We start from the raw sequence: 26,823 nt of genomic DNA on the forward strand, positions 1-26,823 counted from the left end.
CTGAGAAGATGTCTGCCTGCAAAGATACGAACTCAGTGCTCAGAGCAGCTGAGAAGAGAGAGAGTTTTAGTGACTGAGGTTCAAAAATTGATAGAATAAAGTGAATGTAAGCAGAATGAGCAAAAAATAACAACAATCATCAACCCTAGGAAGAAACAGCTTAAGAGGGTTTTCTCCCCAAAATGAAGTAGTAAGTTGTCCTGTAAAAGTACAAATTCCCAGGAAGATGGAAGTGCTTTGATTTAATGCTCTGCATGATTTACTAACTAATTATTCTGTGAGCTCCACGTCAGAGTCATGGTATAGCTGCAGCTGCCTGGAGAGATCAAGGCCCCATTTATTTATCTTGATATTTGTTTACTAATAGTCTTGTGAACTGTCATTTCCATCTCTTTCGTAACATCACAGCTCTGTGATTATTTTTGTGAGGGGTGGCACTCATGTCTAAAGGGATGAAAATGCTTTCTCAGAATCTGATTTTTTTCAAGGTACTGTGTAACTCCTGCATGTTTATTTCAGGGCTGGATGGGGGGAGGGATTTTTTCATCCATATGAAGTAGGAGTGTGCTAGAGTTCCAGAGTCTACTGAAGTTTTATTTTGTATCCCTGTAAGGAGTGTTACAGCCCTCAACATCTCTTCAGTCTTCTGTGTAGCACAATGACTGCAAATGCATATTAATGTGTAAGTGCCTTGTTCCCATTATCTCTTCTAGAAAGGGGCCTGATCAGCAAGGTAATGTCTTCTGTTTTACCAAACAGTTCATCCGTTTTGGTTGTTCAGTTCCTTCACAAATCATTTCCCTCCTCTTCAAATCACTCCTGAGTTAGCAGTGCAATGTTTTGTTCACAAAGAGACATGTAAGAGTGACAGGATTTGTTGAAACTGCACTGGGAATCAGATCTGGGTGTGTGAGTTTGATGATTTCTTAGCAGAGAGGTGTCTGCTCCTCATCTTCTGCTAGTCTTGATTCACATGAGCAACCCTTCTCTAACTCAGTGGGAGATGCTAGTAAAGACTGAGGTTATTAATGCACACCCAGTTACGGTGCTTTCCATGGCAGGGCAGGCTGCCATAAAAATATATTGCTTTGCAGTTACTTTGTTTGAGGTACTGCTTGGGAGTGCTGGTGGATGAGCCAGCAATAGGCACTTGTAGCCAAGAAGCCAACGGCATCCTGGGCTGCATCAGAAGAATCGTTGCCAGCAGGTCAGGAGAGCTGATTCTGCCCATTTGCTCTGCTCTGGTGAGACCTCAGCTGCAGTGCTGTGTCCAGATCTGGAGCCCCCAACACAAGAAGCACATGGATGTGAGGGAGCAAGGAGGGCCACAAAGGTGATCAGAGGGCTGCAGAGCCTGTCTTGTGAGAAGAGGCTGAGAGAGTTGGGTCTGTTCAGTGGGGAGAAAAGAAGACTGCAGGGAGATCTTAGAGCAGAAAGTTTGTGGTGTGCCTTACTGAGGGTGTCCAAAGACAGGTGCATCTCAGTACATAGAGAAGCATAGAATCACAAAATAGTAGGAGTCAGAAGTGACCTCCAAAGATCATCCAGTCCACCCCCCCTGCCAGAGCAGGATCACCTAGGACAGCTCACACAGGAATGATCTGTATGGGTCTCAAAAGCCTTCAGGGAAGGAGACTCCACAGCATCTCTGGGCAGCATGCTCCAGTGCTCTGTCCTCCTCACAGTAAAGAAGTTTCTCTTCACGTTGAGGTGCAGCTTTCTGTGTTCCAGCTTGTCCCTGTCGTTCCTTGTCACTGGGCACCACCAGAAAGCGCCTGGCACCTTCATTCTGACACCCACCCCTCAGATATTGATAGACACTGATCAAATCCCCTCTCAGTCTCCAACTAAACAGCTCCAGGGCTCTCAGTCTTTCTTCATAGCAGAGATGTTGAAGTGCCCCAGTCACCCTTGTAGCTCTCTGTTGAACTCTGCCCAGCAGATCCCTCTCTCTCTTGAACTGGTATTGTGAAGAATTGGGATCATGAGGAACTGAGACTGGGTTTGTGAAGAATTTGGATCATGAAGAATTGGGATTGTGAAGAATCTGATTATGAAGAACTGGGATTGTGAAAAACTGGGATCATGAGGAACTAATTTTGTGAAGAACAGGGACCATGAAGAGTTGGGATTGTTAAAGACTGGGATCACAAAGAGCTGGGATTGCAAAGAATTGTGATGGCAAAGAATTGGGATTATGAAGATGATCTCCCTGTGACATTGTCAACATTTGCTGTGTTGTTCTTATTTTATCTTTTAAAATCCTCATTTGGACTAACCAAAGCATAATTTGCAAACTGCTGAAGCAACAACTCCACACTGGGGATGGCACTAAGCTCATTTTAAGTACAGCATTAACCCTGAGCTCGAAAGCTTTGTGCTAACTTCCATTACCCTGAAAGCTATTGACTAGAAGGAAAGAGGGGACTCAGGAACTCATTGTGTTCCAGTGGTTCACCCTGAGATCTCAATGGCAGCTGCAGATGCCAGGTGTCACCCTGGCAGAGAAATGCTGAAAAGCAAGAAGCAGCCCAGATTTCTCTGAGCTCTAGGAATTAATGAGAACATTTCTACCTGAATGGGTTCTAAGGAAGATCCCAATGGATGTCAGAGTGTTTATCCCTGACCAGTTTTTCTCTTCTGCTTGTTATTCTTCACTACCACTTGGCTTGTTTTGATGCATATACATTAAAAATAGAAATGTTGTTTAAAAAAATGCAAATGGTTATTTAAAAACCCATAAATTGTGGTTTACAAACCATAAACTGTGATTTTAAAAGTATAAATTTGGGGTTGTAAATTGTAAGACTTTAATTCTACTCTGGTATAGTGAGACAACCTCAGGAAAAGTCCCTCTGCAGCCTTCCTGGAGAAGCTATTGGAAGGCAGCTCTAAGGTCCCCCAGAGTCATCTCTTCTCCAGGCTGAACGTCCTTAGCTCCCTCAGCCTGGCCTGATAGCAGAGCTGCTTCAGCCCTTGGATCATCCTTGTGGCCTCCTCTGGACTCACTCCAACAGCTCTGTATCCTTCTTATGCTAGGGACACCAGATCTGGAGGCAGGATTGCAGGTGGGGTCTCAGCAGAGCAGAGTCAAGGGGCAGAATCCCCTCTCTTGCCCGGCTGCCCACACTGCTCTGGCTGCAGCCCAGCACACAGCTGCCTGCTGGGCTGCATGAGGGCACTGCTGGCTCCTGGGGACCTTCTCAACAACCGACACCCCCAAGCATCTTTCTTTAAGGCTGCTCTCAACCCACTCTGCACCCAGCCTGGATTTGTGCCTGGGGTTGGCCTGACCCAGATGCGGGCCCTTGCACTTGGATTTATGTGACAGATGCATTAATGCTTCTTCTGCTGAATTGTAAGGAGACTTGGCCTGGAGTTCAGTGTTACCTTGTCATGTCCCTTGGCATCATGTGGCATTTTGGAGGAGTTTTATGTTAGTAAATCAATTTATTTTTTTCCTGTGCTGAGTGTGAAATTTGCTTCTCTCTTGGTTTCTGTGTACGTAAATTGTTGAAGCATCACACATCATTCCTTGCTCACTCACTTGGCTGTATCCATTACGTTTGTGCAGCCTCTCCATGGCATCACATGTTGTTATTCTTGCATGAATGATTATGCATATGCTGATCTAGTCTATATATTCAGTATATCCTCACAACAAGCCTATGTTGTTCAAATCAGAGTTTCTCTCTTAGCAGGTGGTTAAGTTGCTCAGGTTATTTCTTTATTCTGAAAATGTGATTACAACAACCCAACCAACTCAGCAAGAAATGTTTGTGGCTTACATGAGGCTTGTGTTAACCTGCTTAAATACAGAGGTTGTATGATCCACATAAAGCAACCTGGTCTGGTGGAAGGTGTCCCTGCCTGTGGCAGGGGGGTTGGAACTGGATGATCTTTGATGTCCCTTCTAACTTAAACCATTCCATGAATTTATGACTCTCTGATGGTGTAAATAAGCTGCTGGGGAGAAATGTTAATTGTGGTTGGGATGTAGGAGTTTTTCCACTTTGGGAATCTCAGAATTACTTAGTGAGAGTGGTGGAATATGACAACAGGCTGCCCATGGATGTGGTTGAGGCCCCATTCCTGGAGACATTGAAGATCAGCCTTGATACGGCTCGGGGCAGCCTGATCCTGTTGTAGGTGTCCCTGCTGAGTGTGTGCGGGGTGGACAAGATGACCCTTCCAACCCAATGCAATTTGTGAATAAAAACTAGGAAGCAGGTGATTTGTATGCTCATTTCAATAGCAGAACAACAATCAAAGAAGAGTTCTTTTATTCAGTGGGATTTACCTTAGAGAGAAGGATTTTCTCTGCAGGACAGTTTGTTTAGTCCACTTGTTATTGATATGTTGGTTCAATAATATAAGAAACCTCATTTGATGTCATTCTCAAGATGCAGCCTCAGAAGAATGCTATCTAAGAAGACATTCAGAACACATTTAAAGGAAGATGGTGTTTTATGTTGTTCAACCAATAGTATTTAGGTCTCCTCAGACATTTTCTTCTCTAGCTTGACATTAGATGTTCTTGCTGATTTCTTTCTAAGACTTTTCTATGACTCAATCCCATGCAAGATCATTACAATATGCTCTGCCATCCTGTTAGTATGGACTTGTCGAGTCTTCTTCTCTAGAGGTTTTCCAAACCCATCTAGATGCATTTCTGTGTCACCTACCCTAAATGGAGTACTGCGTCCAGTTCTGGAGCCCCTATTACAAGAGGGATCTGGAGGTGCTGGAAGGTGTCCAGAGAAGGGCCATGAGGATGAGCAGAGGGCTGGAGCACCTCTCCTATGAGGACAGACTGAAAGAGTTGGGGCTGTTCAGTCTGGAGAAGAGAAGGCTCCGAGGTGACCTAATTGTGGCCTTCCAGTATCTGAAGGTGGCTACAAGAAGGCTGGGGAGGGACTTCTCAGGATATCAGGTAGTGATAGGACTAGGGGGAATGGAATGAAGCTGGAGGTGGGGAAATTCAGGCTAGATGTGAGGAGGAAGTTCTTCCCCATGAGAGTGGTGAAGCCCTGGAAGGGTTGTCCAGGGAGGTAGTTGGGGCACTGTCCCTGGAGGTGTTTAAGACCAGGCTGGACGAGGCTCTGGCCAGCCTGGTCTAGTGTGGGGTGTCCCTGCCCATGGCAGGGGGCTTGGAACTGGCTGATCCTTGTGGTCCCTTCCAACCCTGACTGATACTATGATACTCTACTATGATACTATGAAATGGTCCTTCTCTGGCAAAGGGGCACAGGTTCGATGATCTCTGGAGGTCCCTTCCAATCCCTAACATTCTGTGATTCTGAGACTGCATGGCAACACACCACAGAGATGACTTTTAATGATGAGTTATTATAACTCACTCTGATAAAGTTTTAGCCCAGAAATAGTTCTTCACTAAAGAATCCTGTGGTTGCTTTTCTTGATTCATAGATTCACAGAATGGTTTAGGTTGGAAAGGACCTTAAAGATCATCAGGTTTCAAATCCTTTGCCATGGGCAGGGACACCTTCCACTAGTCCAGGCTGCTCAAGGCCTCATCCAAACTTGCCTTGATCACCTTCAGGGAAGGGGCATCCAAAGGCCAGCATCTTTGCCATTCTAACCAATTCAACAGCTGAAGAGCAGCTGACAACAGAAGAGAGGCTTTGCCACTTTTTCACCAGCAGTCATTGTGGTAGTTTTAGGCATTGTCTTTAATTTTTTTTCTGCAGATCTTGAACAGACAGTAGTAGAAAGTAAATAAATCTCTATTGGGTGTAAAAAGGAGAGTCTTGTGACAGATGAATTGCATCAAAGCTTAACTGCACCAGAAATAATCTCCACAAAAGTAATCACAGTATCACAGAATGGTCTGGGTTGGAAGGGATCTCCAAAGTTCAACCAGTCCATACCCCTTCTGCAGTCAGCAGGGGCATCCTCAACTAGATCAGGTTACCCAGAGCCTTATCGAGCCTCACCTTGAATATCTCCAGGGATGGGGCTCCAACCAGCTTCCTGGGCAACCTGTTCCACGGTTCCACTGCCCTTGTGGTAAAGAACTTATTCCTAACATCCAGATCATGTAGGTTTAGGAAAACAAACAACAAGTCACCCAGCAGAATGATTGAAGATCAGCATCAGAATATGTATGCAAGTCATTTCTTTTGGAAAGGAATAAATATAATGAGGAAGACTTCAAGTACTATCAGACATGACAGTGTAGTGGATGTCTGCTACAGTCTACCTGACCAGGAAGAACAAGTGGAAGAAGCCTTCTGCATACAGATAAGAAGAGCTTTACATTTGTATATCCTGGTCTTCATGTTTGACTTCATCCACCCTGATGTCCGCTCGTGGGACAACATAGAAGCATATCAGCAATTGAGGAGCCTCCTGAAGTGCATTGCTGATAGCATCCTCCTCCAAATCAGAGAAGAGCCAGTGAGGAGAGATGGTATTCTAGACTTCATACACCGAAGGTATGAAGATTGAGGCAGCCTTGTCTGCAGTGACCATGATGGAATTCAGGATCCTGAGGGCATGGAGGAAGGTTTAAAAGCCATCTCACAACACTTGCCTTCAGGAGACCAGACTTTGACCTCTTCAAAGATCTGCTCAGAGAAGTCACATGGGATAAGGCTCTGGAGAGAAGAGGATCCAGGAAAGCTGCTTAATATTTATGGATCACCTCCAGCAAGCTCAAGAGTTCCTTCCCAGCAAATATGAAGTCAGGCAAAAATGCCAGGAGGTCTGTGAATGCTGCAAACCAAACCAAAATACAGAAAGACAGCATAGAAAGGGTGGAAGCATGGACCAGAAGCATAGGAGGAATACAGAAACATTGTCTGAGCATCCAAGAATGAAAGCCCAGGTGGAATTTAATCTGTCCAGGGATGTCAAAGCCAACAATAAGGAATATTCTAAGTACATTACTGACAAGAGAAAGACCATGGAAAATGTGGAGCCATTGTCAACAAGGCAGGGGACCTAGTGACACAGGATGTGGAAGAGGCTGAGGTACTGAATGCCTTCTTTGCCTCAGCCTTAAGTAGCAAGACCAACTTTCAGGAATCCCAGACCCCAGAAACAAAGGGGAAAGGCTGGAGCAAGGAATATGTACCTGTGTTGGAAGACAGTCAGGTCTGGGAAGATTTAAGTGATCAGAGCGTACATGAATCCATGGGGCCTGATGGGATGCACCCACAAATGCTGAGGGAGCTGTCAGATGTCCTTATGAGGCCACTTTCACTAATCTTTGATCAGTCAAAGATTTGTCAATCTCTGATCACCTGGAGAGAGTCCAGTGGAGGCTATGAGGATGACTGAGGGACTTCGCCATCTCTGCTGAGAAGAGAGACTGGGGCTGTTTGGACTGGAGAAGAGAAGGCTGACAGGGGATCTAATCAATGTCTATCAATATCTGAGGGGTGGGTGTCAGGTTGAAGGTGCCAGGCTCTTTTTGGTGGTGCCCAGTGACAGGACAAGGAACAAGGGGTACAAGCTGGGAAACAGGAGGTTCCACCTCAACATGAGGAGAAACTTCTTTATGGTGAGGGTGCTGGAGCACTGGAGCAGGCTGCCCAGAGAGGTTGTGGAGCCTCCTTCTCTGGAGACTTTCAAAACCCAGCTGGATGCCTTCCTGTGTGACCTGCCCTAGGTGATCCTGCTCTGGCAGGGAGTTTGGACTCGATGATCTCCAGAGGTCCTTTTCAGCCCCTAGCATTCTGTGCCTCTATGAGTCTGTGATACTGATTAAATTGTTAGCAAGAGAAGACCTCGCTCTAACTTGGTTTGGGTTCATTTTCTAGACACCCTCAAAATTTGACTGGCTTGAAAAACAGTACCACTGGCAAGTTTGATTGTGCAGTTCTGCAAGAGGAACTGGCACAGGTGAAAAATGAATTTAGAAGAGAATATGAATATACAGAAAAAATGCACATACATATGAGGGGTGCTGTCTGCTTCTCAGGAGCCACCTTTTCCACTCATTCTAAACTAATGCCTGCATGTTCTTTATGTCACACAGTAGCCTTACAGAAGTTAAAATACATACTCTTATGCCAAGATGCCTTTAAGCTGGAGGAGGGTAGATGTAGACTGGAGATTAGGAAGAAATTCTTTACAGTGAGGGTGGTGAGCAGGTTGCCCAGGGAGGTTGTGGCTGTTCAAGGCCAGGTCCAATGATTCCTTGAGCAACCTGGGCTAGTGGAAGGTGTCCCTGCCCATGGCAGGTGGGTTGGAACAAGATGATCTTCAAGGTCCTTTCTAACCTAAACCCTTCTATGTATCTATGCATTCACATCCAAGTGATTAATGAGAACTGAAACTTGTTCTAAAGCATCTTTTGCAAGTGCTCTGTGCACAGGGGAGCTCAATCCAGGACCTCATGTGCCTGGAAAAAAGCACTAATATTTGCTCAGTTGGTTCAATCTATGGAGGAAAACAAATCATAGCATCAGTTCTCACTTCAGCTAAGGATGACCAGAATTTAAGTGAAGAAATGTTGACTTTTCTTTTTTTTATTCTAAAATTTCTTGTAATTAGTTTCATTGTCATTATCTATAGCTACTAATTAATCAGGGTAACATTCAGCATTAGCATTGAAAAGATTGTAGAATAGTGAGGGAGCAAATTGAGTTCTTAAAAGGAAAAATAAGGAGCTATCTCTTTTGCTCACTCACAGTCACAGATAGCTGTGATGAAATTTTAATTTGATGTCAAATTAAACACTGACTTCTACAGCACTGCTCTCCTCACTTCAGAAGGATTTCTCTTTTAAATGAGCAGAAAGTTTGTTCTGCAACCATTCTTAGGGTGTCCAAAGACAGGTTTAGCTCATATAAAAGCATAGCATCATGAAATGGTAGGAGTTGGAAGGGACACCCAGAAATCATCCAGTCTAACCCCCCTGCCAGAGCAGGGTCACCTAGGGCAGGTCACACAGGAACACATCCAGGTGGGTTTTGAAAGTCTCCAGAGAAGGAGACTCCACAACCTGAAACAGCCTGTTTCAGTGCTCCATCACCCTCCCAGTAAAGAAGTTTCTCCTCATGTTATGTTGAGGTGGAACCTCCTATGTCCCTTGTTCATTGTCCTATCCCTGGGCACCAACGAAAAGAGCCTAGCACCTTCATCCTGACACTAACACTTCAGATATTGATAGACATTGATCAGATCCCCTCTCAGCCTTCTCTTCTCCAGAGCCCCAGGGCTCTCAGCCTTTCTTCATAGCAGAGATATTCAGTTTCCTCACTCACCCTTGTAGCTGTTGGTCTCTCTCCTGTCTCTCTTGACCTGGGGAGCCCAAAACTGCACACAGTATTCCAGGTGTGGTCTCAGCAGGGCAGACTAGAGGGGGAGAAGAACCTCCCTAGACCTGCGGGATGCATTTTTCTTGATGCAGCCCAGATTAAAATATCTTAAAATGCGTTTCACCTTCTGCCTATGCAAGGAAATTTAAACACTGAGGAGGAGGCATGGGTCTTTGACTCACCCTCACTGATGCAAATGACTAACTTCTCCTTTCATTATCTCTAAGATTAATATTACTAAAATCAACTGTTAAACCACCTTTAGTGCCACTTTTGATCCCTGCTTGTGCTTACTGCAGCCTTGACACAAGTGTTTGGACCAGTGATTGATGCAAATTTCTCCAAAGCCTGGACATACTGGAAGCAGGCCTGAAGTTGAGTACAGCTGAGACTAGGCAGACCCATTTTGGAGATAAAAAATTCCATTTAATAAGGTGTCAAAATAAGGTCAAAGTCAAATTTCTTGGGACTGTAATGTAATTAAGAGGCAGCCATTTTTAAATCTACATCATGGTGCCTCCCCTGAGTCACTCCAAGTGCATTTAGAAGTATGGTTAAAAATTACTAAAAGAAGAGAACTTGCCCAAACTGTCACTTCTAGGAAGCAACTGAGAAAAAGGAGATGTCACAGAATCACAGAATTCATACAATGGTAGGGGTTGGAAGGGACCTGCAAAGACCATCCAGTCCAACCCCGCTGCCAGAGCAGGATCACCCAGGGCAGGTCGCACAGGAACACACCCAGGTGGGTTTTGAAAGTCTCCCCAGAAGGAGACTCTACAACCTCTCTGGGCAGCCTGCTCCAGGGCTCCAGCACCCTCACCATAAAGAAGTTTCTCCTCATGTTGAGGTGGAACCTCCTGTGTCCCAGCTTGTACCCCTTGTTCCTTGTCCTATCACTGGGCACCACCAAAAAGAGCCTGGCACCTTCATCCTGACACCCACCCCTCAGATACTGATAGGCATAGGTCAGATCCCCTGATAGTCTTCTCTTCTTCAGTCTAAGTAGCCCCAGGTCTCTCAGAGACGTTCAAGTCCCCCAGTCATCCTTGTAGCTTCCTATGGACTCTCTCCAGCAGATCCCTGTCTCTTTTGAACTGGGGAGGCTAAACCTGAATTCTTTAGTGGAAACATTTCTGAGTTATTTGTGCAAATATTGCAGACTTTGGCTCTGAGAAAAGAACTGATTGAAACACTTTAATAGTTTGTTGAAGTATTTGCTGCTGTTCATGCTTTGTTTCTCTTCTCATTGGACTAGAGAAAATTCATAGATTCATCCAAGACACAGCCAGAATGTCCTGCTGTGAAAACAGCTTCTGAGGACTGGCTGAAGGAGTGGAGCTTGGTTAGTCTGGAGAAAAGGAGTCTGAGGGGAGACCTTACTGCTCCCTACAACTCCCTGAAGGGAGCTTAGGGTGAGGTGGAGGTTGTTCTCTTCTCCCTAGTAGCAGGGATGAGAGGAAATGGCCTCAAGTTGCAGCAGGGGAGGTTTAGGTTGGACATTAGAAGAAACTTCTTGACTAAATGGGTTCTCAAAGCCTGGCATAGGCTGCCCAGGTAGGTGGTTGAATTCACATCCCTGGAGGTGTTTCAAAGAGGCAGAGATGTGGTGCTGAGGGCCATGGTTTAGCACCAGCCTTGGTAGAGTTAATGAATGGTTGGACTGGATCATCTTAAAGGTCTTTTCCCTCCAAAACAATTCTATGAGTAACCTCATCTCCTAAACTGAAAAGGCAGAATTTCCTCCAGTGATTCCTAGGACACGCTCCAAAAGCAACGACTGACAATGAATTTCTGGTGGACAAAAGCTCTGTCTTAAGACTTCAAGGACAAATTTCCCAGCATTCCCAATGCTTATTTTATCTTCATTGAAGATTTTCATCTTGTTTTCAGTGTGAACTTTTCTGACACTCAGCATGCATTTGACTGGTTGAAAGGACTTCCAGGTATGAAGAATCCTTCTTCTGACCTCGATAGTTCCAGACTGGGCTGAAGACGCCTCTTAAGCTTTTCTTTCATATATTCAGGAGATGTGAGCATCTCAGAGTTTTCATTGTTGCTGAATGTTCTTAGGATTTTAATGCCGTGAATGACTGTGGGGAAAGTTATGTTTCTGGGCTTTTTGGTTGATTTGTTTGGTTTGGGGTTTTGTTGTTGTTTTTCCTGGAACCTCTCTCACTTCTTGCTTCCTTTCAAATATCTGAGCACTGGAACTAAACACAGTAATGGTTTTAGTTATGCCACCAAAAAAAAAATAATGCTGTTTTCTAGTTCTGTTTGTGATTTCTTTGCCTGTGCTTTCAAGACTTGCACTGCCTCCCTTAGTTGCCCCTTCACAGTAGAAGTTTGTCTACAATAGCTTAACTAAAATGGCCTTGCCATTGTTTCATTCTCAAGCACTGTCTAGAAAAGGTGGCCTCACCTACAGGAAATTAATGGGTGTGAGCAGAATTCACAGAATTTGTGCTGAACTCAATGATTCAGGGTGTCAGGTAATGATAGCGCTAGGGGGAATGGAACAAAACTAGAAATGGGTAGATTCAGATTGGATGTTAGGAAGAAGTTCTTCCCCATGAGGGTGGTTGGACACTGGCACAGGTTGCCCAGGGAGGTTGTGGAAGCCTCATCCCTGGAGGTTTTGAATGCCAGGCTGGATGTGGCTGTGAGCAACCTCCTGTAGTGTGAGGTGTCCCTGACCATGGCAGGGGGGTTGGAACTGGATGATCTTTGAGGTCCCTTCCAACCCTAACAATTCTTTGATTCTATGATTTCTGGAGGTCCCTTTCTAACCCCTGGCATTCTGTGATGATTCTGTGATGGCTTCACCTTGTACAAAATTGGCAAATACATGTAGTTGCATCCTAATGATCCTCATCTGGCAGAAAGCTTTGTGCTTTTTTGGTCAGAAAGAGGTCACCTCTGCTCCTGACAGCATTTCACCTTTCTTCTGGTTCTTGTATAGGGCATTCCAGAAAAGATGCAGATGGAACATGGAGCTGGAACTGAACCAAACTCCTGTTATTCTAAAATCTTTCCCTTCCACCAAAGAAAGAAATATAATCCATAAGTGTCTCTGTAAGAGTTCCCCAGACTTGATGTGACCCTGGGCAGCCTGATCTAGCAGGGGGTGTCCCTGCTGAGTTCAGGGAGGTTGGACAAGATGACCTTTGAGGGTCTCTTCCAACCCAATGCAATCTGTGAAGCTGCAGTTCTATTATATTCCTACCCATTTTCCTGGAAAGTCCTCTGAATGGGTCCACCTAAAGCTGTGTAGAGTCTGGAGGGTGTACATTGACTTCAGCTCATGGGGCCATGTGGAAGTGCAGGAACTCCTGGGCCTTCTTCCTTAGATTCTGGTGTGTATTTTCAGTTTATGCAGATGAGCTCCAAATTTTGCTCCATGAAGCCCAGCTTTAGGAAATGCTGCTTTCTTCTTTACTCAGTATTCAAGTAGAAGGCTGCAGCAGATCAAGACTTATGTTCTGGGCATTTTTAGTCTAATTATTCATAGTCATAGTTAGTAATCCAAATCAATATTCACAGTGCTTTTCTAAAGTTTAAATGGATCCTAATGGAATTTCACAGGGATATTGCTCTGGAGAAGACCAAGGGTAATAAACCATAAATTTTTAGTGTAGTTCCTCATTGTTGTGCCTACAGCTGTTCATGCTCTATAATGTACTTCATAGCATGCTTCATGTTTTCACATCAGATTCACAGATGGCATTGGGTTGGAAGGGACCCTCAAAGGGGTCATCTCCTCCAAACCCCCCTGCACTCAGCAGGGGCACCGCCAACTAGATCAGGCTGCACAGGGTCACATCAAGGCTGATCTTCTATGTCTCCAAGGGTGTGACCTCAACCACAACCCTGGGCAACCTGTTCCAGTGTTTCGCCTCTCTCATTGTGCAGAACTTCCTCCTGATGTCCAACCTAAATCTCCCCTGCTCCACTTTCAAACCGTTGCCCCTCATCCTATCCCCATAAGCCCTTCTAAACAGGGATGCTACCAAATCTTACTGCAGGATGAAGCTTAGAAGTCTATTGATTTATCCTATGCTCATCACCACAGCATTTGAATTTAATGTTGTTTGGAGCCAAATCTTCCTTCAGCTGGACTGGATGCTTGATTCATCTGTGCACACTCTTTAGAAAAAGAAAATGAAAAAGGGAGAACACAGGATGGATAGCAATCCATAAAGGCAACAGGAAAATGGTGCATGGCATTTTAAAAAGACTTGAGGAGATGGAGACAAATAGCCTTTTCTGTTGAACTAAGATTGACATCAAGCCACTTCTCTAACAATTTGAGAAACTCATGGGACAGGCTAAGTTACACTCTCCAAGAGATGCTGGCAGTAGTCCCATCGAAAAAGCTGCCTTTTCACAGCTTCACAGATTGCACTGGGTTGGAAGGGACCCTCAAAGGTCATCTTGTCCAACCACTCTGCGCTCTGTAGGGACACCTCCAACTAGAGCAGGCTGCCCAGGGTCACATCAGGGCTGATCCTGAATGTCTCCAGGGGTGGAGCCTCAGCCGCATCCCTGGGCAGCCTGTTCCAGTATTTCACCACTCTCATTGTGCAGAACTTCCTCCTGATGTCCAACCTAAATCTCCCCTGCTCCACTTTCAAACCATTGCCCCTCATTCTAACCCCACAAGCCCTTCTAAGTAGTTCATCCCTAGCCTTCCTGTAGGTCCCCTTTAGATACTGAACTGCAGCTCTAAGGTCTCCCTGAAGCCTTCTCTTCTGCAGGCTGAACAGCCCCAATTCTTTGAGCCTGTCTTCATAGGAGAGGTGCTTTTGGCATGACGTTTTCCATTGCAGTATTTGTAAGTAGCTAAGTGTGTAGAATCACAGAATCACCAAGGTTGGAAGAGACCTCAAAGATCACCAAGTCCAACCTTTCACTACAGACCTCATGATTAAACCATGGCACCAGAGAAGTATCCCTTTGGGAAGATAACCTCCAAGATTCATGTGTTTGTGTGTTCAATTTCTAGCCACCATTTGCTTTATTTCAGGCCACTTGCCCACACCTCACACTGCTGAATACGATATGAAATCTCATAAGCTATGTCTGTGGTATGTTACGACCTTCATTGTTGCCAAATGTGCTTTTGAACTATCATTTTGATGAGGGGAAAAAAAAACCCACCCCAAAACAACCCTATAAAAATGTCACTTTTAATATGCTATTTCTGGTGGTGTTATTTCTGGAACCCTGTTTGTGTCATTTTAAAATCCTAATGTCCTGTTTCATCTGTTCAACGTGAAAATATTGTTCTTCTGTAATTGTCAGGAGATACATTGTGCTTGGTGTGTGGCTGAGGTATAAATGTTCCAGCAGAAGGCCAAAAAAAACCCATCATGTAATAGCAGAAATAACCACAAAACATATAAATAGTCACTTTGGAATGAAAACTAAATCAAGGTTTCCCTGAAGTGTCAGCAAATATTAAAAGGGTTCTTGGATTAATAAAAATGTCCTGTAAAAAAAACCCCAGGATTCTCCCTTTCACATCACTGAATCATAGTAATGTGCTGAAATAATTAGAATTGGCTGGGCCTTTGCTGCTGAAGATAGGCAGCAGACTCTGCTCTCAGCTCAGTAGGGACAGCCTGAGACAATTCATCTGAAGATAATATGCCAGATTCACAGCCTGGGTAAGTTGTGTGCTTCTACTGCTTTCAGCCGTGTCACGTCAGATTTAAATCAACTGCGCATTTGGCTCAGTGCCTGCACTTAGCAGATTACACCAGTTATGCTGAGAGCAGAATTTGGCCCAAGGAGTTTGGTTGCAAACAGAGAAATTAGCAGCGTGGTCAGAGAATCACAGAATGGTAGGGGTTGGAAGGGACCTCTGGAGATCATCCAGTCCAAGCCCCTGCCAGAGCAGGGTCACCCGGGGCAGGTAACACAGGAATGTGTCCAGGCAGGTCTTGAAAGTCTCCAGAGCAGGAGACTCCACAGCCTCTCTGGGCAGCCTGCTCCAGGGCTCCAGCACCCTCACTATAAATGAGTTTCTCCTCATGTTGAGATGGAATTTCCTGTGATTAAGTTTACATCCTTTGTCCCTCATCCTGTCCCTGGGTATCACTGAAAAGAGCCTGGCTCCATCCTCCTGACAGCCAGCCTTCAGATATTTGTAGAAATTGGTCAGATGCCATCTCAGCCTTCTCTTCTCCAAACTAAACAGCCCCAGGGCTCTCAGTCTTTCCTCATAAGAGAGATGCTCCAGTCCCTTCATCATCATTGTGGCCTTCCACTGGACTCTCTTGTAGTTCCCTGTCCCTCTTGAACTGGGAAGCCCAGAACTGAACAAAACAATCCAGATGTGGTCTAACTAGGGCTGAGTAGAGGGGGAGGAGAACCTCCCTAAAACCTTTTGAATGCACTCTTCTTCATGTATCATCATTGTTAAGGGTGGGAAATGTCTAGGCCTTCAGCATTTGCAATGGGTGAAGACCTGTGCCAGTGCCTACAGCAGCTGGAAGATGGTTCTTTGGGTCTCAAAAGCCTCTGGTTCCACTGAAGCCAACAACGCTACTCAATAGACACAGAGGTGCTCCAGGGTGGATGGATGTAAGTGGGGGTAATGACAGAACTCTGCTCTCCTCCAAGCACATACATTTGGCACCAGGGCAATGTGATGACATAAATACTCCTGATTGAAATGAGAGATATTTTTCCCCCCCTCCAAGCTGCAACCTTAAGGTGTTGATAGTGTTCATGGGTTTCAAGGAGTTGTTTGCTTTTTAATTATTACTTTATCTTGAAGACTGGCTGGAGTCAGCAAAGTGGATAAAATGCCAAGTTTAGAACTGAGGTCTTCTGGTTTCTTAGTCTCTGAGAAAATGGGAACCAGGAAGGTCAAGCCAAGTGTTAGTGATGTGGGAATATCTCAGCAATGACAAAAAAACCCCAGCAACCAAACACCTTAAATAACAGTGCTCAGTGCTAATCTAATATAAAAACCTTGTACAGCACCATAAAGAAGCTGAACTAATTTTGTTTTCCTAGATTGCACAACTGCTTAAGATGGGTTAATTTGCCATGACCAGAAGCACATGGAGGAGTGACTTGTCAGTGCTGCTTACTGCTGGAGAGGGCTCTGATTATAGACAGGCTTTGATTCGCAGAGCAGGAATTCAACCCTTGAAATTTTACTGAATTCCAAATGTTTTGACAGTTTCATTTACTATCACTTAAAAATTTAATGAGTCAGACACTTAGGGGAAGTTGCTCAGCTTGTGTAAATCTTCCTGGTGGCAATCATCACAGAAGACACAGCAATCACTGTTAAGAACAGGGCCCATGATGGGAACCAAAATACACTAAACCCTGCAAGGAGATGAGCTTACCCATCTGACACTGCCTCAGGTGGCATTTGCAGAACTCCCCCTTTAATTTCCTGAGCAACAGATCTGGTCTTTTAGCACCTTCACCTTTCCAAGTAATCATATTCTGCTAAATATGGCTACCAGAAAGGATGGCATTGAAGTGATCATATTGCAGGACACCAACAGGGCAATAACCAGGACTAGAATGAGGGGACCTGCAGGAAGGCTGGGGAGGGACTGTTTAGAGGGGCTTGTGGTGATAGGACAAGGAGCAGTGGTTTGAAAGTGAAGGATGGGATATTCAGGTTGGATATCAGGAGGAAGTTCTGCACAATGAGGGGGGTGAAATACTGGAACAGGCTGCCCAGGAAGGTAGTTGGGGCTCCTTTCTTGGAGATATTCAAGGCCAATCTTGACAAGGCTCTGAACAACCTGATCTAGTGGAGGATGTCCCTGCTGTCTGTGGGAGGGTTGGACCAGATGATCCTTGAGGGTCCCTTTCCAACCCAATGCAATCAGTGAATCTGTGAAGGAGCCTGACATTGTTTTACTACTGAAAGAACAAATTTAATTTTCATTAAGTTTGGGAGGTTTTTGTATCTAGAGAATCATGTAATCATAGAACCACTAAGGTTGGAAAAGACCTTTAAGATCATCAAGTCCAACCATAAGCCAGCTACCATCACCACTAAACTATGTCCTGAAGTGCCACATGCCCACATTTCTTGAACACCTCCAGGAATGATGACTCCACTATCTCCATGGACAGCTTGTTCCAATGCTTGACTGCTCTTGCAACAAAGAAATTTTTTGCCAGTATCCAGTCTAATCCAATCTAGAATGGTTTGGGTTGGAAGGGACCTTAAAGATCATCTAGTTCCAACCCCGCTGCTAGGGGGACACTTTCCACTAGACCAGGGTGCTCAAGGCTGCATCCATTCTGGCCTTGAACACCATCATGGAGAAGACATCCACAGTGTCTCAGGGCAATGTGTTCTGGTGTCTCACCACCCTCACTGGAAAGAATTTCTTCCTAGCACCCAAAGAAAGGAAACTACTGTGGGTAGTGAAAGGAAGAGGACTCTTCAGGTGAAGTTCAGCTCGAAGTAACCGTTTCTAATATCCCAACTATCCCTACAGTTTACTGTCTGTATAGAACAGAATACCTTTACCTTCTGAAATTTGGTGGGTTTCACATTCTCAGTGAAATTTCTGCTGATTTGTTTAGGTATTTACTCAGGACATACTACTTTTCTCTTTTTTATGTTATTTCATTTGTCCATTGCTTTTCAGCCTCTTACTTTCCTAAACACATGTGTACCCTTTGCACTTTCCTACCAAACTAAAACCTTCAGGCAGTGAGATGTGAGTTAGAGTGTGTGCATGGAACAGGTGATTTATAATATTTTAAGCTCAGTAACTTTTTCTGCTCTGACCTAAGAGTGTTAAATCAGAACACTGAAAGACTGAAACCCTTAGCAGTTGTTTTTAAAGTGGTAAACATTTTAATTGATTGTACTGCTCACTACAAAAAGTGACTCAGGAAATTGTTATGCTTAAGAGATGTCACTGAGCCCAGTTCCATGCAACTAGTTCTATTTACTCCTGGTTTACTATAGCCAAATCAATTTAGACTGCATTCCTCAAGAGTGGCATGAAAAGGTGTTTTCCTATAGGAAAAGGTTCATGAGAAATGATCTTTCCATCATGAATCCACTACTGTGACAGAAGTAGGCCTTAGTATGCCATTGCTTCCAAGTGCTGGCTCCCCAGGAGGTGTTGGTGGAGGTGGCACAGGCTGCAGGAAGAAATCTGCCCAAGCAGCCAGGCTGCTGTATTGTCACCCTTCTCCATTTCTTTGTCGGTTTCTCACAGCCCATCTCCTTGAGTTCTGTGCTGGTTTGCTTTTGTAATTTTACCTTTCCCATTTTCACTCTCTCCTGAGACACTTTGGTATTCTCTCCTGTACACGCTTTGGTCAAAATCATAATGGGCAACAGAGACATACTCCCTCCAAACCACCTGCTTGGTGGAGGAGCTGAGGGCTGGGAGGACTAGAATGAGTACTGAGCCTGTTTCTTAACTTGGAATTCCATCCAATTCAGTGAGCCAAGGCTCAGTTCCTTCTCCCCTCGTGCTCTGTACATCTTGGGGAAGCTGCCTCTCCTGTGCCCCATACTGATGTTGGGTTGGGGATGAAAGGCCAAGTTACTGCTTGCTGATAGCAACCAACTGCCCTGTGATCTAAACCAGGCTGAGATTGCTGTGGCCTTTGCTAGCTGTACCAGGCAGAGGAACAATAGGCTTTAAAAAACATCCAATTTTCCCACTACTGTTGTAGGATGGGATCCTACAATACTGAGTTATCCCACCCAGTCTGAATGGCAGTTTTTCCACTCTGGATTTGGAGATCTGTCCCAACAACCAGAGCGAGAGTGGAGAGTGCACAGGGTCAGCCGTGCTGCCTGTGGTAGCATCTTCCCAGCACACTGTGGAACTTGTTAGCTTCCATCTGCTTAAAAATCATCCACTTCACACAAGTCATTAAAGGAAAATTCAGAATGTGCAAGTAGAAGCAAATGAACTTAGAATGCCTATCACAAATAACTGATGGCTTTAAAATATATATATATATATGTAGTTCTGAAAGGCTTAGGAGGTCATCCTCTGAGTAATGGCTGGTGATAATTGGACACAACGAAGAGCTGCAGGAGATCTTGGGCAGCTTTTGCACTTTGGAAAGAGTATCGCTCTCTCTGGCATCACCTACCTTTGGTTAACTAGAGGAAACACTTCTGCCCTGGTGCTTTTGTTTTTTCCCCCTCTGGATTGTAGCAATGGAGCACTTGCATGTGGTGTTTGATGCCTTGCATGATGATGACATGCAATGGCAAGTTCCAGTCTGCATGCTGCTTAATGAATGTTTTCCTTTTCTCTCCTTCCCTGTTATGTGCTTACAGAAGACAACTATGTGGAAGGTGGGTGCTTTCTACCTTATTTTCCTAAGCTCTTGTTTTCCCCTTCTGTTTAGTGGAAGGTTCCCCCCCCCCCCCAACTTCCCCTTCTGCATAATGCCATAAAAGTAGGCATGTCATCCAGTACGGTAAGTTGCATTTCTTCCCCCATGCAGGTACTCAAGTTTATTCAATAAGTGTGACTTCCTTTTTTTTTTCCATACAGAACACAAGCAAAGCTCCATTTTAATCTTGGCCTTCTTGGTGGAGTTCCAGATTATCCCCACTGAAACAATGGGATTTATACTCCTCCATCTGAAGCACCCTTCAAAATCATTCAGGAGATTTGCAGAAGGACTGCTTGCTTCTCATGTTCTGTATGAAAAAAACACTTGAAGAAACTCTTTGTTTCATTAGTGTGGAGCATAAATCCTCCTCATGAGAATGTGATGCATGTTAAATACCTCTCCTTTAATTGCTTAGGAAAATGGAAAGCCCTTTTTCTCTTTAATAGTCCAAATCTTGCTCACTGTAACATCCTTCACAGCACAGAGTTGTAGGAAAATACACCTTTTCCTGGTTAACTTTTCAACCTGTTGCACTGTGCCTTTTGGACAATGTGAAAGAGGAAGCATTTGATTTCTAAGAGTAAGAGTGTTGGTATGGAAATAAGTCCCTCTTTAAAAACCCAGTATGGCACAGGGCAGTGGAAAATAAAGCACAATGCCAAAGCCTCAATATTGGTAAGTAAGAGTCCTAGCTGGCAAACCTGATTGTGTGCATTTATCACTTAATTTGAAAAGTGCAGCACATGCTTCACAGAGCAGTTATTGCTGGCAATCAATATGGGATTTTTGCTTAGAAGCCAAAAAAGGTGTAGATGCCTTTTTTTTTTATGTAAAAGCCTCTCTGGGCTGAATCTTTGAGTCCTGAATAACTGAATATCTGTTTGAAAAAAAATTAGTTCATCTGAACTGAGTAAGAACTTTGAACTTGTATTTTCCAATCCTTTAAAACCTACTTTTTGTAATCCAGTTCTTCTGCCAAGTGACTGCCTTGGCATGGGTTTGACGCAGGGTCCTGCAGTGAGCCACTGTGGGTCCTGAGTTGATACAGTCAGAAAATTAGTTTGGTTGGAAAGTACCTCTAAGATCATCAAGTCCAACCATCAACCCAACACCACCATGGCCATTAAAACATGCCCCAGAGTGCCATGTCCACAAAGTTTCTGAACACCTCCAGGGATGTTGACTCCACCACCTCCCTGGGCAGCCTCTTCCAACACCTGACCACTCTTGCAGCAAAGAAATTTTTCCTAATCTCCAACCTAAAGCTCCCCTGGCGCAACTGGAGGCAGGATTTCAGTCACCCTGGGCCACTGTGTGCCTGTTCAATAGCAAGTCCCTAACAAAGCCTTCAGGTTTCAGTGCTGCATTTCTCTGTGTTGCTGTATTCAAGGGCAAAGAGAGGTGCTCAGATTTATCAAATCCACACTGCTGTGCAACTGCAGTAAAATACATTACCAAGAGGAGAAAGAAAACCTGAACAGTTCTGCTGCTTTGATTGTGTGCATGGGCATGCACATACACATCAACACAATTTCCTCTGCATTGTGAAATAAAAATGTGTTCAAGAACACTGGGATAGGGGTTCAAACTGGAAAAAAACCCCAAACAAACAGCACCACAGAAGCCTAGAAATAAGGACCTAATCTTACATTTGATCTGTGCATGAAACCCTTCCTGGTGTCAGTATGAGTCTCAGATTTGAATTGGGAGCCATATAACTAGATAAGGAGGTTCAGTTTCATTTCATGTATTCATTCAGGCACAGCAATACATGATCAAGCCTGGATAAGAGTTAATGCAGACATTACCTGAATCTAATTCTTCAGACTACAGCCTTGAATTTATCCCAGCACAGGGCTGGATCTTTACGCATACATTAAAGGTCCAAAGGGTGTGGATGTGAAGAATGGAAAGCACAGAACACTGTACCCAAAGCACCCTTTGGGAACTGACCTCTGATTGTTCATCTGTTGCTTTTGTGATACCTGAGCATCTCTGCATGTCAGGCTGCAGAAGGAAAGAGAAGAGTTTAGCATTCACAGAGCTAATTTAGGATTCAGAATTAGTTTTGTGTAGATTGCTGGTACAAAAAGCAACTTTGACTAAAATTATGCTAGGTCTGAACAAGTTCATCCCAGATTTGCCATGTTTCAATTCTGTTTTGACTTGTGCTCTGCGTGGAACTCATACACTCAAGGATGAAAATACCCTATCTTCATATCCACTATCCCATTCTGGGCCCCTTGACTCTGTCCTCTCAGAGCCAGTAGAAAGATGGAGCAGATCACACGTGAGGCATTCCTACTAAATCCTGCATTCCTAATTCACAAAGAAAATGGCTTTCTTGTTCTGCCTTTGAAGTAAGGGTGCACAATGGAATATCTTAAACATAGGCTATGTCTACACATGGCTACTTGAGGCTGGAACTTGTCATGAATACCCATCCTGGTGTTCTGTCTTGTAAGCAGACTGTCAGCTGGAAAATCTAGCAGTGATGGCAGATTTATTCATGTATTTACAGAATGGTTTGGGTTGGAAGGGATCTTAAAGGGACCTCATGCAGGCAGGCCTTGAACACCTCCAGGGAGAGAGCATCCATGACTTTCCTGGGCAACCTGTTCCAGTGTCTCACCACTCTCACTAGAAAAAATTTCTTCCTCATCTCCAGTGTAAATCTGCCCTCCTCAAGCTTCAATCCGTTCCCTCTCATCCTACCATAACAATTCCTTGTAAAAAATCCCTTCCTACCTTTCTTGAAGCCCCAGTTCAGGTGGTGGAAGACCTTCTGTTCTCCAGGCTGAAGACCCTCAACTCTCACAGCCTGTGCCCACAGGGGAGGTGCTCCTGCCCTGTGTTGTTTTAAACCCCTCTGTACACCACACAGGTACAGTAACAATAATCCTTCACTCTTCCATAGCCTTCATTCATAGGTTGCAAAAGTACAAAAGAAGGTAGGTATCATGATGTGCTTTTAGTGAAGGCTAAATAACATTAGTGCTTCACAATTAAAGTCACACAGAGAGTCAAACAAAATCCAGTGTCTTGACGACTACTACTCAGTTCTTTAATTGATAACTTTTTGGTTTGAACAGGGCATTTGGGGTATTTTTACATTGACTTGACTTCCTGCTTTAGTTGAACAGCACTGGAAGTGACTTGAAATTCAAGTGGTTCCTGAGATGTGTTCAAGAGACATTTATTCAATTTTTTTTCTTTTCAAACGATATGTAAGAATCATATATTTGCAACTAACTAATCTCAACATAGCATTCCAGCAAAACAAAAAAAATAGGAGCTATCAAGCAGTGGTAATCTCTTGAAGCTAAGGGTTTTTTATCTTTAAAGATCATATTTCAATGGAAGCTATTGAGGGATTGCCTTATTTGCATTCCCCTAGGAGACATGAGAGAAATTCACTTCAAACCTTCGAAGAGCTGAACAAGCTCACAGGAAGTAGCTGCTGAAAAGTCACAGTTAAAGGGAAAGGTGTTGTAAGATGCAGCTGTTTCCACCTTCCCTTTACTGAATACAGTTAGGCTGAACTCTGAGATGTGAGGTCGGATGATAGGAGAAAGTTCTTTACTATGAGGGTGGTGGAACACTGCAACAGGTTGCCCAGGGAAGTAGGTGACGTCCCTTCCTTGGAGATATTCAAGGTCAGGCTCAACAAGGCTCTGAGCAACCTGATCTAGTGGAGGATGTCCCTGCTGTCTGCAGTGGGGTTGGACCAGATGACCTTTGGAGGTCCCTTCCAACTCAAACCATTCTGAGAGTCTATGATTCTATGTCTCACTCAGTTACCAACGCAAAAACTTTAAAGCCAAAAGCCAAGTTAAAGAGTCACATGAAGAGATGAAAACTCCCTGAAGGCCACACAGCAAAGGAGCCAAGCAAGGATGCTCAGCACTAATAGAATGAAGCTTGCCTGTGGGTCTTCATCCTTTATCCTCTCCTGCAGCAACACTTGGAGAGAAAAACAAGTATGAAAATATTTCTGCTCTCTTCCACAAGCTGCCAAGAACAGCACAGCTGTGTGATGTTTCCCAAGCTATGCTCATGTAGGCAGCCCTTCAGGATCACACTCAGCTTTCATTCACCTGCTGTAAACCCCAGGTAATCCCACCAGAATTGGCACCAGAAGTTCAAAATCACAGCTTGCTAGGGGTTGCAAGGGATCTCCAGACATCATTGAGTCCACCCCCCCTGAAAAGCAGGACCACTTAGGGCAGGTCACACAAGAACCAGAATCTATTGCACAAGAGATGGAGCACATCAGGCCCTTCAGTTTGTCTGCACACCTACAAAAGGGTGATCTTAAAAAGCACTAATTCAGCCAAAGCACCCTTAGCCTGTTTGGAACATCACTTGTGATCTGGAACTGATGAGACATAGAATCATAGAACCATCAAGGCTGGAAAAGACCTCAAAGATCATGAAGTCCAACCTATTACTTAATACCTAACACCTCATGACTAACTAAACCATGGCTTCAAGTGCCACTTCCAGTCCCTTCTTGAACACCTCCAGGGATGACATGAATCCTTTATGACTGCTTGCAGTTCAGAGTATCTTCTTTGAACTCCCTTCCAAGTACTGTGAGTCATTTGTGCACCTCATTTTCTTTGTGAATTAGAAAATCATAGGAAATGTGCTTCCCACTAAAGAGCAGGATATTTCACTGCACACCTTCTTTGTGGGAATTTGTTTTAATTACCAACAAATAGGAACATGATGTAGCACAGGATCACAGAAGCACAGGATCACAAGATGTTAGGGGTTGGAAGGGACCTCTGGAGATCTTTGAGTCCAACCCCCCTGCCAGAGCAGGACCATAGAATCCAGCACAGGTCACACAGGAACACATCCAGACAGGGCTTGAAAGTCTCCAGAGAAGGAGATTCCACAACCTCTCTGGGCAGCCTGTTCCAGTGCTCTGTGACCCCTACAGTAAAGCATTTCTTCCTCATGTCAAGGTGAAACCTCCTGTGCTGTAGTTTATATCCATTGCCCCTTGTGCTATCCCAGGGCACAAGTGAGCAGAAGCTGTCCCTGTCCCTTCTTTCCTGACTCACAGCCCTCAGATATTTACATACATTTTTTAGATCTCCTCTCAGTCTTCTCCTCTCCAGACTAAACAGCCCCAGGACTCTGAACCTTTTCTTGTAAGGCAGTGCTCCAGTCCCTTTGTCATCCTTGTAGCCCTTTGTTGGACTCTCTCCAGCAGATCCCTGTCCCTCTTGAACTGCGGAGCCCAAAACTGGATGCAATATTCCAAGTGAGGTCTCAAATAGCGTAGTTGGAGACAAGGAACTTATTTCAGATGTGAGCAATGAAGAACTTCTAACGTGGCTCCTAAGCCAGATAAATTCAGCAAGGACCAGCCTGATTGTTTTCCTAAAAAAGAAACCGACACAAAATGTGGAAAACCTTCATTAATTACCAAAATGCTCTCCCTGCATCACATTCTTCTCAGTGAGGATCTAAGCATCATTTTATTAGCATGAGTTTAAAAAGAGATGAATTTTCTTCCTTTTTTTTTTTTTCCTTTTTTTTGGGGTGTGTTTTTGTTTCAGAGTAACAAAATTTGGCTCTGTCTGATTAAGGAACTCCTGTTTTAAAATGTCACTAGACCTCTGCTGGTTGTGATTTGGATTTCACCTGGAAATACAAAGATAAAGCCAAACCTGTTTCTCACAGATTGCTGAAGGAGCTTCAGAAGCTGTCACTTAAATTTCCTTTCTCGTTGTGTATTTTCTATTGCCTGTGTAATAATTCGCCTCCTCTGGGACAAATTCATCCTGCTGCCACGTTTCACACAAATAAGGAGACATCCTTTGCATTACCATTTCAATGTGATAAAGAAATTTTATTTAACTACCTGAAATGCTCATTTATTTATTTATTTATTTGTTTGTTTTGGTTTTTTTAAATGAGGGGAAAAAGATCAGACCCAGCCCATTTTTCAGGTTTCCACTTCTCCAGGTTTTGGACATTTCACCTGTAGAGGACAGGAAGTCCTCCAAGCAAAGTGTTCCAAGCAATGTAACCAAAATACGATAAAGACAGATGAACTCTTAAAGGAATTGGTTGGATTTGAAAGCATTTGATAATCTCCTGCCATCCCAACTACTGCACAGAACAAATAGACACTCGACCAGCACCCAGTGTTTGAATTGCAGTTCTGTTATCCATAGCCCAAAGCATTCCAACCAGTGGTTGAAAAATGCTCTTTGATTTCCCTCTGTGATACAGACATCTCATAGGAAACAGATGCCTGTCACAAAACATTTTTGTCACTGTGACACCACCTTCCCGTGCTCCCTTGTTCATTGCTGACTGTGCTCTTGTTTCCCTTCAAGGTCTGGCGCACCTGATGATGGGCGACCAAGGTATGGGCTCTGTTCCTTTTCCACTCTGCTTTCATTGTTTCTTCTTGTTCTGTAGCTGCTTTGAATCCATCCCTGCAAACGATGGGCAAATGCTTGAGAGCTGTCTTTGGCTGCAAGTAGACACATGGTTGTAGTCACATCTCCTCTTATTTCATTTTGGGTTCTGTTGGTTTGTTTCTCGTTTGTTTGCTCCGTAAGCTTTTTGTCCTTCCTGCCTCCTCAACTCCTCCCCCCTCTTGCAATGCAATAATCAAAAAAAAAAAAAAAAAAAAGAGGTGAGAGAAATAAGAAGGTGATTGAGAAAATGTCGTGCTTTTATCAGAAATACACAATGCTGAGCGATTCAATGCAAGGTAAATGAAGCACAAGAGCGTTCCTCAGATAGCTCCGGAACGGAGAGACTCGGCTTGGCACGTTGTACACCCCCAAGAGCCCGTTCCCCATTAATGCATGGCTGATTGGAAATGTGCAGAAAGCACCTGCTCCTGGCTTCTGGAATGCTGAGAGTACAATTTTGCAGCCTAACCAAATCAGTGATTTTTATTTATTTATTTATTTATGTCTTCCTCTCCCCTCCTAGCCCATTGTCCGTGTTCCTTTTGTGTCACTCTTTCTTACCTAAGCATGGGTTAATTCTGTGTTTCTCTGCATGTACATGATTGGAAGAAAAGAAACTCAGTCTCTAATATGACACTGATTGCATCTCCATTTGTCTCCAGACACTTTCCTTACGCTTTGTCTCTTCATGTTCAGCTACTATGGCATTTACATATAGT

The 26,823-nt window shown here is 44.1% G+C and overlaps 1 protein-coding gene across 26 annotated transcripts in view; it reads left to right on the forward strand.

Annotated features, from left to right (window-relative positions):
- Positions 1-26,823, forward strand: part of NRXN1 (neurexin 1) — an 806,593-nt gene that overhangs the window by 75,038 nt on the left and 704,732 nt on the right. For 18 of the 26 annotated variants that reach the window (XM_054169692.1, XM_054169696.1, XM_054169804.1 and 15 more), the window contains exons 3-4: positions 19,597-19,614; positions 26,018-26,047. The exons of 5 other annotated variants lie outside the window; for them this stretch is intronic. In XM_054169692.1, the coding sequence (XP_054025667.1) occupies positions 19,597-19,614; positions 26,018-26,047 (48 nt within the window). The remainder of the gene's footprint in view (positions 1-19,596; positions 19,615-26,017; positions 26,048-26,823) is intronic. 3 more of the 26 variants (XM_054169708.1, XM_054169735.1, XM_054169831.1) reach the window with 1 other exon arrangement.

Source organism: Dryobates pubescens, chromosome 2 (assembly GCF_014839835.1).
Source record: "Dryobates pubescens isolate bDryPub1 chromosome 2, bDryPub1.pri, whole genome shotgun sequence".
NCBI lineage: Eukaryota > Metazoa > Chordata > Aves > Piciformes > Picidae > Dryobates > Dryobates pubescens.